This window comes from Dermacentor variabilis, chromosome 8, assembly GCF_050947875.1.
Source record: "Dermacentor variabilis isolate Ectoservices chromosome 8, ASM5094787v1, whole genome shotgun sequence".
Lineage (NCBI taxonomy): Eukaryota > Metazoa > Arthropoda > Arachnida > Ixodida > Ixodidae > Dermacentor > Dermacentor variabilis.
Genome location: NC_134575.1, coordinates 90,737,910 through 90,756,831, shown reverse-complemented (window position 1 = coordinate 90,756,831; position 18,922 = coordinate 90,737,910). Strand labels below are relative to the sequence as shown.

General features: G+C 45.2%; 1 protein-coding gene across 1 annotated transcript; it reads right to left on the bottom strand.

Annotated features, from left to right (window-relative positions):
* Nucleotides 1-770: 770 nt before the first annotated feature.
* On the bottom strand, nucleotides 771-14,276 carry LOC142591169 (pseudouridine-5'-phosphatase-like). Its single transcript, XM_075703534.1, has 3 exons — nucleotides 14,065-14,276; nucleotides 11,156-11,388; nucleotides 771-1,392 (listed from the first exon to the last, which is right to left on the bottom strand). Exons 1-3 carry the CDS (start codon nucleotides 14,270-14,272, stop codon nucleotides 1,198-1,200), a joined length of 636 nt encoding a protein of 211 aa, XP_075559649.1. The 5' UTR covers nucleotides 14,273-14,276; the 3' UTR covers nucleotides 771-1,197.
* Between the last annotated feature and the right edge of the window lie 4,646 nt (nucleotides 14,277-18,922).

Genomic DNA, 18,922 nt, shown 5'->3' with positions numbered 1-18,922 from the left:
AACCGTCTGTATCACTAGAATTGAACGTCAACTATGACTGACAACAAAAATATTTGCAATTTCAAGCTCTAACCAAGCAGCACATCGTTGGCCTTGGTTAACATATAAAGATGTACGGGTGTCAGAGAAGCGAACAAATAAAAATATTTCAGTACTGCTTCTAGAATACAACAGGCTCCAAGACTTTCATGGAAATGCTGCGGCTGCACGTGGTACACACATAGGAACGCGCGCTCTCCTAGACCTATGAAAATACTAAAGGTGTTCTCTTCAACCCTAGTTTGTGTGATGTCAATGGGTTGTGTGATGTAGCGTTCTATTTAGAAAATGTGCCCAATGTTTTTCACAGTAATGAACGGAATATATGGTGAGCGCATTGTTTTATGAACGCCATAAGTTACCTGCAGTTCACGTAGCGAAATGATGGTGATGTAAATGAAGTTAGCCCATAGAATCATATGCGTTATTGCACTGTTCATGATTCGATGAGAACATTGATGACCCGCAAGAAAGTTAGGCTCTTGGGTGCCCTCCAGTCAGCCTGACAATTCAGGACAAAAATTTCGGTGTAATCAAGCGTATACATTTCAGAAAGGTAAGTATAGATTCATCATAGGGAATTTGGACTACATTTTGCACGGCGCTGTTCGGAAGAATGTTTCAAGTAACTGCCAAGACGCACGCTGCTGTTGTAACCCCTGGAAGCCAAATATGATTGCGAAATTAAATTAATATTCCTTGATCAGAACGTGCTAATGTAGTGAGTAAAATTTTTTCTTGACCACATTGGTATGGACAATAGTTTTCCTTGCAAGAAACTGGCGCGAGCTTAAATCAAATTAAGGAATTTTGGTCTAAGCCAAAAGATAGATTGTACGCGACCTAGGATTATTGGGTATTATAAGCAAGACGAAAATATTTCCTACACTTTTGTATTGCGACTGCATATTTTCACGTTCAATATACGAATTTTCTTTCACGACACCACGTAAGCGTCTGTGCGATTGCCCACAAGCTCGTACTCATGCCACTGATAATCTACATGCTTCCAGAGCCCTGAATGCGGGAGTATGCAATGAAGTGCCCCTAACCAGCGTTTCTGCGTGGAATAGGAGTTGTGGCTGCCTTCGTTAAGCAAAACGAAAATATTAACAAGTGCCAACAGCTATCCGCAGCGACCTTCTCAGCATCGCCGTTCTAACTCTTCTTTGCGGTGTCTTGAAACGGCGGTAGGCCGAAGACCTCAGGCTTGAAGTTCATCAGTGAGTCGATGGACAGCGTGGCCCGACGCTTGTTTTGTTCGTCCATCCGGGGGTCCGGTAGCATGACAACTTGCATTCCAGCGGCGAGAGCGGCAGTGACACCGTTAGGGGCGTCCTCGAACACCAGAACCTTTTACAAAGGGACCAAACAACAGCGTTATTAAAAAAATACGAAGCCAACTGCGCACTCTGTGCGACCTTTATAACAAAAAGTTACTACTGGTTTTGTTGTGACAATAAAATTATATTTACACTCTTTCGTTACATTTGTTGTCCTAACATTTGCACGAAGCTTACATATTTTGGTGGCATCGTTCAATAAAACGCATACAACAGTTATTCCGGCAGTATGGTATTTGAGAGGTCGTGACATAAATTCAGATCCTTGCAGCAGCTCGCTCGTGCAATCATGACGTCTACTTACGATTGTATATAAGTTTTTTTTTCAAACGAACCAGCACGAATGTAAAGTGTTTACAGCAAATTCTGGCAAATATATATAACATTGGAGTCCTGCGCGCTTCCCTAAGCGAATATACATGAATTAAAGACAACAACGCACACAAGGTGATACGCAAACCGCTGTTTTATTTATATTCACAGCCGAAACGACATATATAGGTCTCCTCAAAGATCAAGCAATAGCGAAAAGAGGACATGAGGCACCCATTATGATTTACCATCAGTGATTTTTTAATGACTTCGCCTAGTTTCGTCGATGTAATTCTTGCTAACTCGGCGCAATATAACGCTTACTGCGCATGCAAAATGCACCAGGTAACCTGCCGAAGGCATCAAATATTTTCAACCTCCTTTTTTTGCTTTTGCAGTCACTGGTACCAGAGAGGAAAATAAAAGTAAGCAGTCTTAAGTCTTAAAACTATGTACATGCTTCAATACAGTAGCTGAGTAAAACATACTGTGTTGAACATGTGTAGCTGCGTCTTTTTACACAATTATTGTTCATTTATATTTGTTTCACAATACAAATAAATTTCAATGCAGACTAATGGCTCCGGAAGCAGACAACGCACGCTTTCTTGCTACGACTGTGTATATCAAAATCAAATGGTAAGATAACATTCGTAAACTGAGAAAAAATAAAACGAAGGATGAATACTAGTTCCTCAGCACGAACGTATGCAGCCGTCGGTCATGCATACTCATTTCTACCGCAGATATACTTGTTAAATCTTAAAGCAGATGTTCGAAACCATGTCGGGCACACAAAATAGTACAAACATTTCTCTCTTTGCAGACACGTGATCGGAATTGATCTTTTGTTCTCTAAGCTTCACCATGTTTTGTCGTCATACTCTGCGGCGTGTGCATTAAACTTGGTTCCATACAACTTGAGCTTTTGTTACTTCTTTTATTCTAACTTTACTTTGAGTAGGGTAAGAACAAGACAAATACAACCGATTGTACGCATTGTTCTTTTTTGTGTGTGTTTGATATGTTTTAACTAGAACCTTGCGCGCGTGTAGAAATAAGTTTACTACATATAACAAACATTCGGGTGCAGGAAATCGATATATTTGAACACATGAGCAGATACGTGTACTACAACGAGGACAAATAGGACAGTACTGGTGAAAAGAGACAAGTTGTTTTACTGAAGATCACCGATTTTTTTCTTCTTCTCTGCAATGTATGTTGGAAACATTCTTAGAGAGGTGAGGGGGTCTGTCACTCTTCCACTTAGTAGCTTGATCGCCGCATTTGTGCTGCAATGTCAGTGACCCGCCGTGGTTGCTCAGTGGCTATGGTGTTAGGCTGCTGAGCACGAGGTCGCGGGATCGAATCACGGCCACGGCGGCCGCATTTAGATGGGGGCGAAATGCGAATACGTCCGTGTACTTAGATTTAGGTGCACGTTAAAGAACCCAAGGTGGTCTAAATTTCCAGTCCTCCCCTACGGCGTGCCTCATAATGAGAAAGTGGTTTTGGCCCGTAAAACCCCATAATTTAATTAATTTTAAATGTCAGTACATTGCGTCCACAACCGGAGTACCTGCAGAAACACCTATAAGCAGTGCATATGCAGGGTGGCCCACGTGACTTTTGCCAAAATTAAATAAAAATGCCAGTGCCACGTAGACAGAGAAAACCAAGGTAACGCTGAATGCCACTGCTCAGAGCACATCTTCTTGTTTCTGTATGTCGTCTAACTGTATAAATAGTAATTAATAGTTGAATAATTTCCTTAATATATTCAGAGCGAAATTATCAATTTAAACATTGTAGGCCGTCATAAAAAAATTCTGGTCGATCTTTATGTTCTTCTATACGTTTTACATAGGCTTTTTCGAAGCTAAAGGCATTTCGTGTTTTGCAGACTTTCTTTAACGCTTGGAAAAATTTTTTGTATAGGAGGTATTGAGCAGCAGAAAGATGGATAGGAATTTTTTTTCATGATGGCCTACAATTTCCTTGTTGACAATTTTTCTCTGATTATTATATTTGAGGAGTTATTAAATTTGTAACTAAATGTGCAATTAAGTGACATACAAAATTTTGTGCGACTTGCTCTAAGCGACAGGAAACATCATCACTTTTGTTCTGCACATCTACGTGGCACTTGCAAGTTTTTCAATTAGGACACAACTTACTTGAGACACCCGGTATATAGCTGCCGTATAAGAATTATGGTAACGAAGAAAACAATGAATAGAAGAATGTGTTTAGCTAGCCATCGCATCGACTACGTGTACGCTGGAGCAGGCGATTTGGACAACGCCACTATGGCACGAGTCAGTGGTGATCGCCAGCACAATGACAGAAGGATACACTGACTACCTTTTCGTGTTTGTGCTCTTTGCAACGAAAGGGATGTCGAGAAAATTTTGGCGAAACGTCCTCAAGAGGGATACTAAAAAAAAACTAAAATGCCATAATTTCTTTGGTGCCTCTTTAGTGTCTTTTGTGAATGGCAAATTAGTCAAAATTATGCGGTGAATTCGCCCTTAAAACGAATGAGTTTGTTAAAACGTTAAAAGTGTATTTTTTCTTTGCGCGTGTTGGAATTGTATATTGGTATCGGTTGCGCATCTAAGAAAATTACACTGTAAGGCACACAAATGAAAAAAAAACGAGAGCGCTCCCGTTCGTTTACTTGTGTGCCTTACTGTGTAACTTAGCAAGGTGGCTATCTGGGCCAGTTGGTGATTTATACTTACAGTAAATAGGGGAAAAAATACTGGCCCAAAAGGGAACCAGACGGGACAAGCGCTAACTTCCAGCTGACGAAGTTTAATGACAGGAATGCGCGCATATGCGCATGCGGGCAAAGATTTAGGTGAAAACAATTTGCAACCAGAAAGAAAAAGAACCATAACAAGCAAAAAGCGAAAAAAGTTATAGCTTAGACAATCACAGACACCCGCTGCAGATGCTTTCACGTTCCAAGAATATGAGTTATTTGCAGGATAAGGCAACCGACAATTTGCTCCCGCAGATGCATTGTTCCCCAGCCATCTGAGATGCCTCGCTGATTACATGCGTTTGCTCAAGCTTAAATCGAAAAATCACTGTACTTTGCTGGTATTGTGGGGTACATTCACACGTGCTAGCATGCAGAGCAAGACAGTCTTCCTTTCCACTTCGGACATTATTAGCGTGCTCCTGTAGGCGCTAATTGAGGCGTCTGCCCGTCTGGCCCACAAAGCACGCGCCACAAGACAAAGGCATTCTGTAAACGACACTCTGTATACGCAGTCCACGGACTGTGTTTTGTATTTAACGGAACACTGTCTCCTGCATTTCCTAACAGAGGAGGCTCTTCTTGCAAAATTCGTTAGCAGCGCTGAAAACGACTTTAAGTCTCAAGCGTTGTTCGATTAACTTAAGACGATGGGACACGTAGTGTATGTATGGTACGACGGTGACATTATCGCGCTTCTCGGCTGTTATTTGTTCTGCTCCGTCACCAGCACTTCCTTGCTGTTTTTTTTTCTTATGCATGCATTGCCTCAGCTACATCGACAAGCGACTGTTTCGAATAGCCTGCTCCTTTTAGATCTCTGGCCTGCGCTAAGAAACTGCTTTCCATGGCATGGGTGGCAAAACGCTTGTGAAACATGAGAGCACAATTGCCCTCTTCACTATTTTACTCTGACCAGATGTGAATGGAAGAAGTGGCTTCGGCGCGCGACGCTCACACGGACAGCAGGACCCCAGTCTGTACAGCGCGCGCGTCGCCACATTCCACGGCAAGGTTCTCGCACGTCGTCGGTAAGGCATAGGGCGCCAACAACAGCGCTGTCGTTCTTTTCGTATATTGCAACGCATCAAACCATCATCCATAATCCATGCCCGGTTTTGACACATTTGACCTCAAAGCTGCTGGGACGCATACGCCGGTGCGATTTTGCCTTATGCATAAACACTCTTAGCTCTATAGACATGGCCATCGTGTTTTCCTACGTACATTGAGAAACGCTGGAAACTAGCCTAAGACAGCGCCGATGGAAAAATTATCGACGTATTTAAATGTCGTTATGACGCACAAGTCCCTCAAACCTTCCTTCAGTAGTCTATAAAATTTCGCCAAAAACAAGTCTCTTAGAGCAACAGATATGGAAGACGCGATTGAAACCCCTTCTTTATGAATGTAAATAGTGCCATTTCAGTCCACAAAAGCGCACGTGAGGATCAAAGATGTCTTCAAACCAACGACAGGTCATACCAGCCGTGTTGTGGAATCGCAAAACTCCGAAATAATCAATAATTTTTCAATGTACTTCACTAAATTTTTGCGAGGCAGGGAATAATACGTCTTTTATGTGAATTGAGGAAGCTCTCATGTAGCTGTCTGTCCACTGCCTTAAATACTCACTGACATGTCCTGAAGTTGGAATCGTCAAAACGTCCTCTACTGTTCAAAACTTTAACTTTCCTTGCAAAAACCAACCCAAATCATTTTGCCAAGATCCCATTTCTGAGACAATTAAAGTGAACGGTATGACGTCTTCGTGCGTCTTGGATGAAAAAGAAAGACATACTCAAGATCAGTTTTTAACCTTTTCGCATTTTCGCGAAAACACCTTCAAATCTAGATCGGTACCACGTATATAATCTTTGATTTTACTTTAGCCAAATTCGCACCTGCACAAACATGAAACACGGATGAATTGTCTATGAGCCTTGTCGAAGTATACTCCTTGCGGTAAAACGGCAAACCCTCCCTCTTTATCTAAAAGTACAATACAACATTCATTGTCTCTAAGATAAGGAGCTGCTTTTTCTACTAGCACACCCCAGTTAGCCGGGTTAGCATATAAGAGCACGTTCACACCTTCCGAAATGCACTTAACGCGGTAGACGCGAGGCCCGCGACACGTAGCACGGTTGCCAGTAGCTATATCGCAGTACGCCTCTTGGGGAAACCTGGGCCCCAAGCTTATAATTACCTGGACGAAGTCTGAAAGGCAAATGTCATTACATGTATGAAAACCTACTGCGCTACTTGGAGTTGTGGAATATGTAACCAGAGCCTGCCTGGTCCGTCTTTCCACAACTGGTCAACGACGTGATCAAGGCGTGCTGTGTAGGCCCGCCAATTTTTCTTCTTGAACTCGATGTGACGCTATAGTTGTAGTTGAAGACCTTGCTTGCCTTTACCATTCAGGCCGGAGTATCTTGCAAACCATGGTGCCCTTTCCGTTCGCAGGGTCAAAGCCACCAAACAAAGCCTTGCTCTGTCCTTATCTTGGAAAGCACAACCCATACCAGTTCGTTAAAACGATAAGATGAAAGTATAGATTTTGTTACGAGGCATCGCGTATGAGCATACCGTTAAACGTCCGCTTCGCTCCGCGTGAGATTCTGTCAGCCGTTATGCGGTAGCAACAGCCTGTAACTGTTGTAATATACCGTTTCGTCTCTTCCCCGTGTACTCGTGAATCCCCGGGACAATTTGGTGGAGCTGCGGGGTACCAAAAGACTTGTACAACGGGGCTCCGCAGTGGTTGCCGAGTCGGGGCCATCATGATGACACACGATACCACGACCACGCCTACGCAGGCCAGGGCGGTGCCTGCACCAGTCACGACAAGCACGTCAACGATCGTCCTTGCGCAGCCGAAAGACCCAGGGACGTTCTGTGGCACGGATGAAGTTTACGATGGCGCATGAGTGAGATCAATAGTTGGATCCACCGCTGATGCTGACGAACGTGCCGTTTTATCTCAATGGAAGAAAGCTATGGTTCGAGAACCACTAGGCGGAGACCGGAAGTTGGGACACCTTCAACGACATTATGCCGATTCCACGCACTGTGGGAATCGTTGTAAGCGAAGCTTTTCTTGCTGGATGCTTTGATTGACGATAATTAGCGGTGGTGAATACGGATAACGCCTATTTTTTTCAATGTTTAGTCTAACACGATAGTAGTAAGTTGACGTTAAGCTTTACTTTGCGTGCACCACTGCTCTTTGCCTGCGTAGTACGCAGAAAACACAGGGACAGCTGTTTGCTTGAAGCGTTATTGTGCGCCATATTTTATAACCTCTCAGAGGGTTGAGCGTTGTCATTTCCTCACATGGCACTTCGCATTGTGGCAGAAGTATTAAACTTGGATTATGGTGCTGTACGCGCCAAAACCACACTCGGATTATGAGGCAAGCCGAAGTGGTGGACTCCGGATTAATTTCTTCAACGTGTTGTTCTTTAACGTGTGCCAAAATTTAAGTGAACGTGCTTTTTCTATTTCACACCCGTCAAAATGCGGAAGCCACGATTGGGATCAAATCCGCGACCTCTATCAATGCCATAGCCACAAAGCTAACGCGGCGGGCACGGAAGTGTGGATTTGACAATCGACCGCTTCTGTAGTGTCTCCTCGACCCTGCGGTGCACTTTAATTAATGCGGCTCTGCTTCTGCATGCCCTGCGTAAGTTTCCGGCATGAAACATTGGCATGGTGCTTATTTTTCAGAAATAGCAGCAACGTACAGTACCGTACCTTGAACTTAACATTATCCTGTTCCTTCGCAACCGTTGTCGTATAGTAGTGGGGATCCCTTGTGCTCTCACGTCACCTCCACGACCTCTCTTATATGAGCACTGCCTCGTCTCCTCCCTTTCCTTCTTCTCCTCTTCTCTCTACAGTTCTATCTGCGTCCCCTCTGGCCTCACAAGTTAGTAGAAAGGGAAGCAGTGGCAGTTTCTGCAATGCTTCTATGGGGAGTCACGGATAATTGTAGCAGTCAAGCGGCTAGTGTGGCGATGGCCAAGGAGCTCCAGAGAGAATTGTGCACATTCGATGCGGTGGGGTGAAAACGAGTTTCTCCCGTCGCCTTTCCTCTCTTACTTACGCCTGTCATATACATACACGCTCTCAACCACCTCCCGACGCGGTGTAAGCGACAGCGGCAGGCACAGCAGCAGGCACAGCAACAGGCACAGCAGCACACAACAAGAGCAGCAGCAGCAGCCGTGGGAAGTCGTAGAAGAGGCAAAGAAATCTTCGCTTTAAAAAACTGAAGGCCTTGTTTGGGAAACCCATGGGTCGAACGGTAGACACAACGAAAGAGCTATCCATGCGCGCTCTGATGTCCACTGAACCATACATATTCTGCATTGAGGACATCTTGGCTCTTTGCCATAAAGTCGACAGTGACATGACGGCGTCGGACAACGTTAGCCACCTGCTGAAGAGAATAACACACTACTTTAGGCACAGTTCAACCTATTAATGCGCCGAAATTCTGCGACCGTCGACAAAATAATTGAAGAATGCTGGATGGTGTCCATCCTGCAGTGCTACAGGTGACCATCCCTGACCCTGACAAGATTACTCGTGTCAAGAATTTCCCGGTGCCCTTGTCTACTAAAGATGTTTGGAGTATTGTGGGATTATGTTCGTACTTATGCCCTTTTATACGTAATTTAGCCGTCATAGCCGGACCTTTAACCGACGTTCTAAAGATGGACGTTCACTTTTCGTGGGGTCACTACCACCGGCTGCTTTCTTGGCGCTGACCACGACTTCACCGCCTATATTGGCACACTTCGACCTATCCGCGACTACTGAAATTAGCGCAGACGCAGGCGGGCATGGAATTGGCGCCGTCGTCTCTCAGCATCAACATGGCCAAACACTTGGTATTGCCTACGGGAGAAGTCTTCTCTCCATGTCTGAACGGAACTATTCCATCAAAGAACGCGAGTGCCTTACGTTGGTTTGCGCTGTTTCGAAATTTCGCCCGTATTTATACGGCCGCGCAATCTCGGTTCTAACCAACCACCAGATTCTTTGTTGGCTATCATCGCTCAAACGCCCAACTGGTCGCCTTGGTCACTCGGCTTTGAGACTACAAGAATATACATTTGAGGTAATTTATAAATTTCTCAGGTAATTTATAAATTTCGGCGACCATGCCGATTGTCTTTGGCACCATCCGGTGGACCCTTCTAGCCTCGCTGACCATGACAATGTTCCCTGTGTGCTCGCCATATCTGATTTACGCGACATCCGCACCGAACAGCGTCGGAATGAATCCCTGAATCTCAGCACTCAGCAACTCTCTTCCGCACGTCCCGACCCTTCTCTACGTCAGTACGTCCTACGCGATGAAGTTCTATACCTTCGCAACATGAAACCTGACGGGCCGGAACGTTTGCTAGTTGTAACTCGACACCTACCCACCACCGTTCTTCAACAGCTACGCGATGCTCCACCTGCGGGACACGTCCCCGCCTCACGCACCTAGGACCGCGGGCGACAGAGGTTCTTTTGGCCTGGCTCGTATCGTTCTGTACGCCGATACGTTACTGCCTGCGAGCGCTGTCAACGGCGCAGACCAGCTGATTCCACAGGTTGGCCTGCTTCAATCTGTCGACATTCCACTGGAGCCCTTCTCTCGTGTAGGCATTGACTTGCTCGGACTGTTCCCCACGTCCGTATCCAGCAACAAAGGGATTGTCGTCGTACTTGTGCTCAATGATGGCAGACTTTGTGCTCAATGATGCCATTCTTTGACACGGGGCCCCGCGCTAGCTTTTTACGGATCGTTTCCGCTGTTTCCTAGCAAATGTCATTGACGGAATTTTTCGTAGCTGCTATACTGAACATCGCCTCACGACAGCCTACCATCCACATACCAACGGTCTTACATAGCGCGTTAACCGAACCCTTACGGACATGTTGTCTATGCACGTCTCTACTGATCACCTCGATTGGGACGCCACCCTACCGTAAGTTACTTTTGCGTACAACTCGTTCCGGCAGGAAACCGCCGGCTATTCGCCATTCTTTCAGCTGTACGGTCGCAGCCTTGCTCTGCCCTTCGGGGCGCTCCTTCCTGCTGATCCCCCTTTCACCCCGTACTTACCGCCTTTGCTCAGGATGTGATTTCTCGAGCCAGAATAGCTGGCCAGGTTGCGCATTCTAGGCTATGTGGGTCGCAGGCTTGCTGAAAAAGTGCCAAAAAAGTGACAACCGGCACCGTGAAGTCGAGTACTCTCCTGAACTACTGATCCTACTCCGTCTCGTCACCAAGGCCTGTGCGAGAAGCTCCTCCCTAGCTACACCGGATCCTACAAAGTTCTCCCCAAGCTCAACGACGTTGACCCACATCACACTTCTTCTTCTTTTACGAGTACTACTAATGTTGTCCATTTGTCGTGGCTAAAGGCCTACTTCACCAGCCATGCTTACTGATTTCAGAAGGCGCCGTGATGGCGCTCAGTCCACCGAGAGTGATGTTACGAGGCATCGCGTATGAGCATGCCGTTAAAGGAATGCTTGGTTCCGCGAAAAGAACGAAGACGGGACATGCCTCGTGAGATGCTGTCAGCCATTCTGCGGTAGCAGCAGCCCGTAAATATTGTAATATACGATTTCGTCTCTTCGCCATGTACTCGTGAATTCCGGTGACAATATGATGTACCTTTTCGGGGGGCGGCTTCCCGTCGAACTTGGATGCCGCGACCAGGAAGATGTCCGGCTGTGGCTTTCCGTGCTTCACTTCGGGGTCGTCGCCTGCGCAGACCGCGTGATGGAAGAGCGCCAGCAGTTCCTTGTGGCGCGCCATCTTCAGCGTGAATGAAACGCGCTTCGAGCTGGTAGCGATCGCCAAGGGGATACCGTGCTTGTGCAAGTGACGCACAAGTCGTTCGACGCCTGCACAGAAGCGCCATTGTTTTGCAGCTGAGCACGCATGAGCGCATATGAGCTTAACGGCGTGCACCCTTGGAGAAGTAGTGAATTACTGTACGTTTGTTTTAGCAGTTGGTCAATATAAACCAACCTCGCCGAGCAACAGTAAGACAATGAAGGATGCTCTATTGGAGGGCTAAAAATCATTTGGACCACATGTTTTTTAGGCGTCTGTAATTTGAGCAGTGTTGTATTTCGCCAACTGAATGGTGCTACAAAAGCAGGAAGACGAACCTTCTACGTTGTGCTTAACAGCAGAACATCTAGAAAACATAGATTAAGTGACATTAAGTGTTTTTTGTTCAAATACTCTGACGACAGCTGCTGTCTCGAAAGTCAGCATTGGTTATTTATTACCCTGAAGTGAACTTTACTCGAGTGAGTTCTTTGGTGTGTGACGATTACCACCCTCTCTTTTTATTCCTCCTGTATTGAAGCTTTAGATCGAGTTCAGCACACTCAAAACTAGACCTAAGAATTTAAAAAAAATGAATGTTTTATGTGCGAAAACAAAAATGAGGCGCGCCGCAGTGGAGGGTTCCTCTTGGAAGTGCTTAACCTGCGCTCTCTCCTGAAACGATGCACGAGTATTCTTGCATTCTGGCGTCATTGGAATGCAGCCGCCACGGCCGGCATCAAACCTGCGACCTTGAAATCAGCACCGCAGCGTCATAGTCACTGGGCTACGAAAGTGAAAGCTCATGCAACCGTGACTTGCACATATTTACCCCAGTCAACTCCGCAGTGCCCCTGTGAACGAGAGCTACCGGTTCACAGGGGCATGCACAAGGGATCACACAGGAGAATCTTGGCCTTCACATTATGTATCGATGATAAATATGTGCTGAAGTTGGGTGATGGAATCATATTAAGCAATGATTGCCCCCTGCCACCCCCCCCCCCCCTGTCTTTTAAAAAGAGAGCAAGGAAGAAAAAGCATAAGGCGACGTTTACGCGCACTTTATCGAAAATATGCGAAGCTCAACATTTTTATGGCCTAGCAGACTCAAAGGATTGCACGGTATGTAGGTTCGATAACTACTTCTCAACACTTTGCAGCACTGTGCATGCTGCAGGATCTTTATCCAATAGGAAGTCGGGATCCTGCTCAAGATGGGCTTATCCACGCCCTGTCCTATGCTCGATGTCTGATTTCCATCCTGTTGGTGCATATCACATTAGGACTTGTACGCGAACTCATTTACAAGTAAACACGTTGAAACGCTACCATGAAATATCTGGTCGTACTTTCGGCATTCTAACATAACTTTCCTAAAGAACGCTCAGTAATGTCTGATCTCATATTTTTTATAGCACGCTCGCAAGAACCATTGCATGCGAACTCACGCCCGATTAAGCACCGTCACCGAAGGCCCACTGACGACCTTTATTGTGGTCGAGAAATGACAACCACGAATCTCTTAGACTTTAGTATATGCAGTCCTGTAGGCTATATGTAGCAGTAACCAAACTGCACGTCACGGTTCTCGTGCTCGCTCAGCAATGCAGCCTGAGCAAAGCTATCTGCACATGCCTGCCAGCAGTGCGACTGGTGCCAGGTAGGACTGTCGCCACGGCCAGTAGGGCAACTGGCCGTCAACAGCAGCACGCCCCAAGGTGTTCAGCCACTTCGCGATTGATACGAGAGGCCACGCACACCGCGGCACGTCGTAGGAACGTCAGCTGCCAAGCACTTCCACAGCGGCAGAGCAGACTGTGGATGCGAGCCAGGCGATGACTGCAACTGTGCGTGTACTGTCGGGGACCTCGTGTGGAATAACAGCGGCCATTTAAGCTGCCTATCGTTGTGTCCGTAACCATTTTCACTTAGTCAGGATCCAACATCAGCTGCGTGGCAACGTCGTGCGCAAAGATCTCGCACAAATATGCGCGTTATATGGAAGGATTCAAAGTCGTTTTCTGTCTTGCCGCGTTGAAGGTGACCGGAAACTTTGAAACTTCATTAGGATGCGGCGCCGACTCGTGCTAGCAAGCCAGCGAAAACGTGAAAGAATTTAAACACAGCCTGTAGTACCGAGTGAAATGAAGAATATGTGACAGCAGGAGGAAAAAGCAGTGTCTCTCCACCACCGCGAAGCTCCACTTCGACGGACGAAGATGACGAAGACTTCGCGGAAATAACAAGCTTGTGTACAGAACTGGACAAAGACGGAGACGGACACAACAGAGTGCTTTTAGAAGAGCTGCGGGCTGTGAAAGTTTGTAAAGGTTCATGATTAGCGGCCGACCGAAAGAAAAGAAAGGAGCACGACGACGACCACAGTGCTGAACTGGCCTTTGCTTGTTTCGGACGACCACCAATTAGGCCAAGGCCACATCATTTTCGAATGGAGATTGCTCGCACGCACCTGCAAGTATTTGTTTCAACCAATAACGCACGAAGTTCTGTGAGGCATTCTCTAGAAACCATTCTGCGCAAGCTATCGCGTCACTGTTTCATGATATTGGTAAACCTGCCGCATAGCTTTTCAATATTTCCATCTTTCAATACCTTCCATCTGTATATAAGCTGTATAACGACGCCCACAGTTAACTCATTGCATGCGCTAGGGAAAATGTCGTGGTCAAGTGGAGGCACAACAGATTGGATAACGACTACTAAATGCGGGCTGGCACTACCTGGAATGAGGGTAACCTTGGGGTACTTCTCGGCGTAGATGCGGCCCAACTCTACCAGGTAGTCGTCCACGGTGAGCGGCAACTTCAGGCCATCGATCGCTATTCGCGCAGAGTCTGAGCCGGTGGTACCCATCAACTTCAGCTTCAGTTCCCACGTGTACTTCTTGCCGTAACGGTCTGCGATCGCCTGCACCGCCTCCTCGTGCATCTGCTCCGTGTCTGCGCAAGGTAAGCAAAGGGCTCATCACCATGAAATAAATGGCAAGTTCAGAGATGCCGCGGTTGCAAGCGTTCGTTCTGGGTAAGCAGCACTTTTAATGCTGAAGTCGCTACGTTACTTTGGCTAGAAACTAAACATTTCGACAGAATAGCCTGTCTGGTTGGAGTCATTTGGTTGGAGATAGTCTCAAGTCCTAGTTACTTTGGCTATTACGACTCAACTGTTACGGGTTAACATGCAATTATTATAATAATGCGGTGCCACTAGTAAATAAGTAACACCCATATAGAAGGAGTACATACGCTCTTGACGCAGTAAACACGAAGTGTGCACAAAATAGCGTACACCGATCACACGACTAACCTTTCCTAAAGCATGGGTTTAGGAAAGGCCACTCGTGTGATACCTAGTTATTTGAATTTGCAACTGACCTACATTTTAACAGAGATGAAAACCAGCAAACAGATTGCATTTTTTAAAATTTCTCAAAAGCATTTATTAGAGTTGCTAATTGCCGGCTTCTTACTAAATTACTAAATAGCTTCGCTTCGTAACTTTCTTTCATTCCGTCAACAATTCGCAGTTGTCAACGGGTTATTCTCTCTACTATCTGACGTAACCTCTGGTGCACCAAACAGAAGTGTGCTTGGACATTTACATTTTCTCATTTATATTAGCGACCTTCCCAATAAGATCTCATCTCGTTTACGTCTTTTCGCACACGACTGGCTCGTTTACCATAAGATCACTGCAGATACTGACCACCTGACGTTTCAAAATTATCTTAACACTATTGTTGATTGGTGTAAAAACTAGCACGCGTTTCTAAGCCTTACTAAATATAAATATATGACTTTTAGCCGCGAGCATGATATTTCTTATTTCCACTACTCTATCAATAACACCTTCCTGTCCGAAGCTACGTCGTACAATTATCTGGGAATCCAGTTCACACCAAATCTTTCATGGTCTTGTCACATTTCAACTATCTGCAGTAAAGCATCGAAAACATTCGGTTTCCTGCGCCGAAACCTGCGAAACTCGCCTAGCTCTGTTCGAAAACTAGTATATCTAACTTTTATTTGTCCACAGTTGGAATTCGCCTCATCTATTTGGTCTCCCCATTAAAAATATCTCACTGAAATGCTTGAGTCCATTCAAAACAGAGCTGCCCCGTTGATTTCTAACAATTATAGTCTCTGAGTTAAAGAAGCTTAATGCTATACAGATACTCGAAAATCGTCGCCTCATTTCACTTCTATGTTTATTTCATAACATGTTCACACCCGCACTTCATTTTTACCTTTGGAATCGTATCCTCGATCTTCATGGCGCTTACATAATCATCTCTGCTTGAACCGCAATTAAGGAAAAGCCAGTCATCCAATTCAGCTGCATTACCTAAAGCAATTAAGCTGTGGAATGATCTTCCTGACAACTTAATCTCTTTTTCTCATCTTGAAGAGTTCAAAAAACACCTTTGCCAGCATTTATCGCTTTGGTATTGCCCTAATTCCGGTTTTCTGCTGTAGTACTTCTTCAGTTGCTTTAAATGTTGTTTTATTTCTGTACTACTGCTTCACTTGCATTTGTTTATCCGTTCTTGTGATTTTCGCGTTTGCTTTGTTTGTTAATTTCCGTGTTATTATAGCATTTTTACGCCCTTTATGAATCAACTTTGTGTTTCTTTTGTGTATTTGCCTTCTACCGCATCTCTCGTACTGTTACTCTGGTTCATTATATTGTGCTATATCTCTATTGATATGCCCCCTCACCCAATGCTCTCTGGGGCCTGCGAGGAATAAATAAATATAAAAATAAATAAACATAGAGTGCGTGTTTTTTCGAGCACACGTCATTCACATGTACAAATCAGCGGCACGTAACCATGGAAATAGGGAACTCCTCGCACTCCACGGTAGAAGAAGAGCTGAGCTTGAATTTGCAGTCGAGCAATTAAATCGCAACAGCATTTCCTTACGTACCCTAATTATCAAATGCAATAAACATAGCACCGCAACAATACCTTAACTTTCTGAAGGTCATGCAACAGCTTGTCAAATCCCTAGCCGCCGCTCAATCGCCCTAAAAGTTTGCGAAACTTCATTCGCCTATGTGTGGTCACTAGCGCCCCGGCATAACAGCTGCTCTCCGTTAACTCATGTGCAGATGCTAAAGGTAACAAATCTAAACTATAGTGCTGCCCACTGCCCCATGTGAAAATTTATTTCGGAGCACTTCTAATCTTTTTCTGCGCATATGACAGTTGCTGCAATTTGCAAAAATTCATATATACAAGTAATAAAATAATGTCAAGAATGAGTGGTGCGAGCGATGTCCATAAACAATGCTATAGAAATAATTAACATGAAAAAACGCGCCGGTTCTAATAGTACTACCGCCTTACCGAGACCGTTGCGCACAAGGATCTGGAGGCACGTGGTTTTCAAAGCAGTACGCTCGCAGCAATACCCTCTGTATAGAGGGAGGGCTATGAATCTCCCGGGCTAATGACATTTAGCACAACATCATTAAAAAAGTTCAGAAGTGATTTGGTCTAAAATAAAGGTTCCGGGTCATAAAATAATGTAGGGTGTAAGGGAATATGTATTTCGTATCCTAGAGGAAACTGCTTTTCCTGTCATGTTTCTGCTTTCCGGCATTCCAGTAAGACGTGGAGTACGGTCAGTTTTTCACCACATCTGCCACAGAGGGTAGATTCTGGGCCAATCAAAAAGCAACAATGGGCACCATATGTGTGCCTTATTCTGAAGCGGCAAAGAGGATGTTAAATCGTCGTGAATTTGTCAATGATGACCATGTCCCTAAAGGTGCCTCAATTACATGGATCTTATTCAATGTTTCCGCATCCCACCGAAGTTGGCAATAGCTCCTGAGTGTTGTGCCTTGGAATGGCTTCACGTTTGTGGCACAAATGGGCATTGACGGATTGCTAGGTTTTGTTTCTACGGAAGTTGCCATTTTACCTCCACGCTCGTTAGCCTCTATTAACCTGTGTCCAGGCAGCATACATATTACAACTTGTTGCTAAGATGCATACGTATTGCGGAGCACTGAAATGAGGTCGTCGTTTACAAATTTTTTTTTGTTTTCTTAGCGATTGTAAAGTTTTGACAACACTTAAGGAATCTGTGAATGTATTGGCCTTTGGGAATGTTGCTTCCTTTTGTGTTTAGTGGCCGACAGTATTGCACGGGCCTCTGCTGTGAGGATACTGGTTTTAGGATGTAGATAGTCGGAATCCGAAAATTATGGGCCGACAGCAGCGCAAGAGACGTCGTCTTGTGACTTTGAAGAATCTGTGTAAAAGCCTGGGCAGCTGTACTCCGATTGAAGCTTCAGAAAGTGCCTTTATACGTGCACATATCAAGCGCGTTTTGTTATCTCAATAAAAGGCGTGCCACTTTCATGATCCTGCCATTGCCATTGTGGCAAGGCAGGAGCAATTAGGCAATGTTCGAAGACTGAGACAACCATTTCTTCAGCAAATTTCCTGAGCCGCTTTGAAAAACACCGCCTCACTGAGGGACGCTTGCAGAACAGTGCAGCCGATGTATCGGTAACGAATGTGTAGCAAAGGTGTCGAGCGTTAGACTGTACCTCGAGGAAATATTTGAAACAGCTGAATGTTCTTTGTTGATGAAGGGACCACGCATTTGATTCAGTGTCTAGACCCTCAATAGGGCTTGCTCTGAAGGTGACTGTGGTCAGACGGATACCCAGGTGGTGAACGGGATACAGCATCTTTAGCGCCCTAGGCGCGGTAAAATGACGTGCCACGGCACCATAATTCAACCGTAATCGAACAAGGCTCTTGCAGAGGTTCAATAGGCACATACTATCACTTCATTATGTTGCATCAAACAGAATTTTGAGTAAGTTATTTGTTTTAGGCATATCGCCTTCAGATATTTGCAACAGTGAATTCAGGCAATTTTGAATCTAGGACGACACCTAAAAACTTTTGCTCCTTCATCGCGGGTACTCGTTTCTCATACAGGTCGATACTAGTTTCTGGAACCAGCATTTTTTTCCTTGAGAAAAGTACGCAGAAATTTTTCTGGGAGTGAAGTTTGAATCCGTTTTCTTGTGTCCATTTAGACCGTTCCATACGTTTGCCTCCTGCGTGCGTGAATTAATGCCGGAGAGGAACCTAGGAACCCTCCTAGTTGGCGGTCGCGTATGCCTTCCCTGTGATTTATTGTTTGCGAGTTTGATCAAATTTTCTGCAGTTGTGTATCGAAGGAGTATGCCCCAAGCTTTGTTTTGTTTCTTCCGCGCCTCCTTCACTCATAGTTCCATCGCGGCACTTGTCTTTTGGATGAGCTACACCTCGACGGTGGAGTGACTTTGTTTGCGGCGACGATGATAAAAACGGTAAATTACGTTGTTGCGTCGTCTATACAAAAATCGGTGATAAGATCTCGTGACAAGTAAGTCGGTTGTTTAAAATGAGGCTTGTTTACGCCGAGGGGCATGAGGAGTACATTCGTGTTGCCGAATTAGGTTTAACATTTCAAGGACCTGGTGACTTCCGTAAGATTTTTCTTTTCTAATGCTACCCTCTATATAAGGAAGAAGCGCTGTTGATCCAATCGCTAGATCTGCAGAAGACTA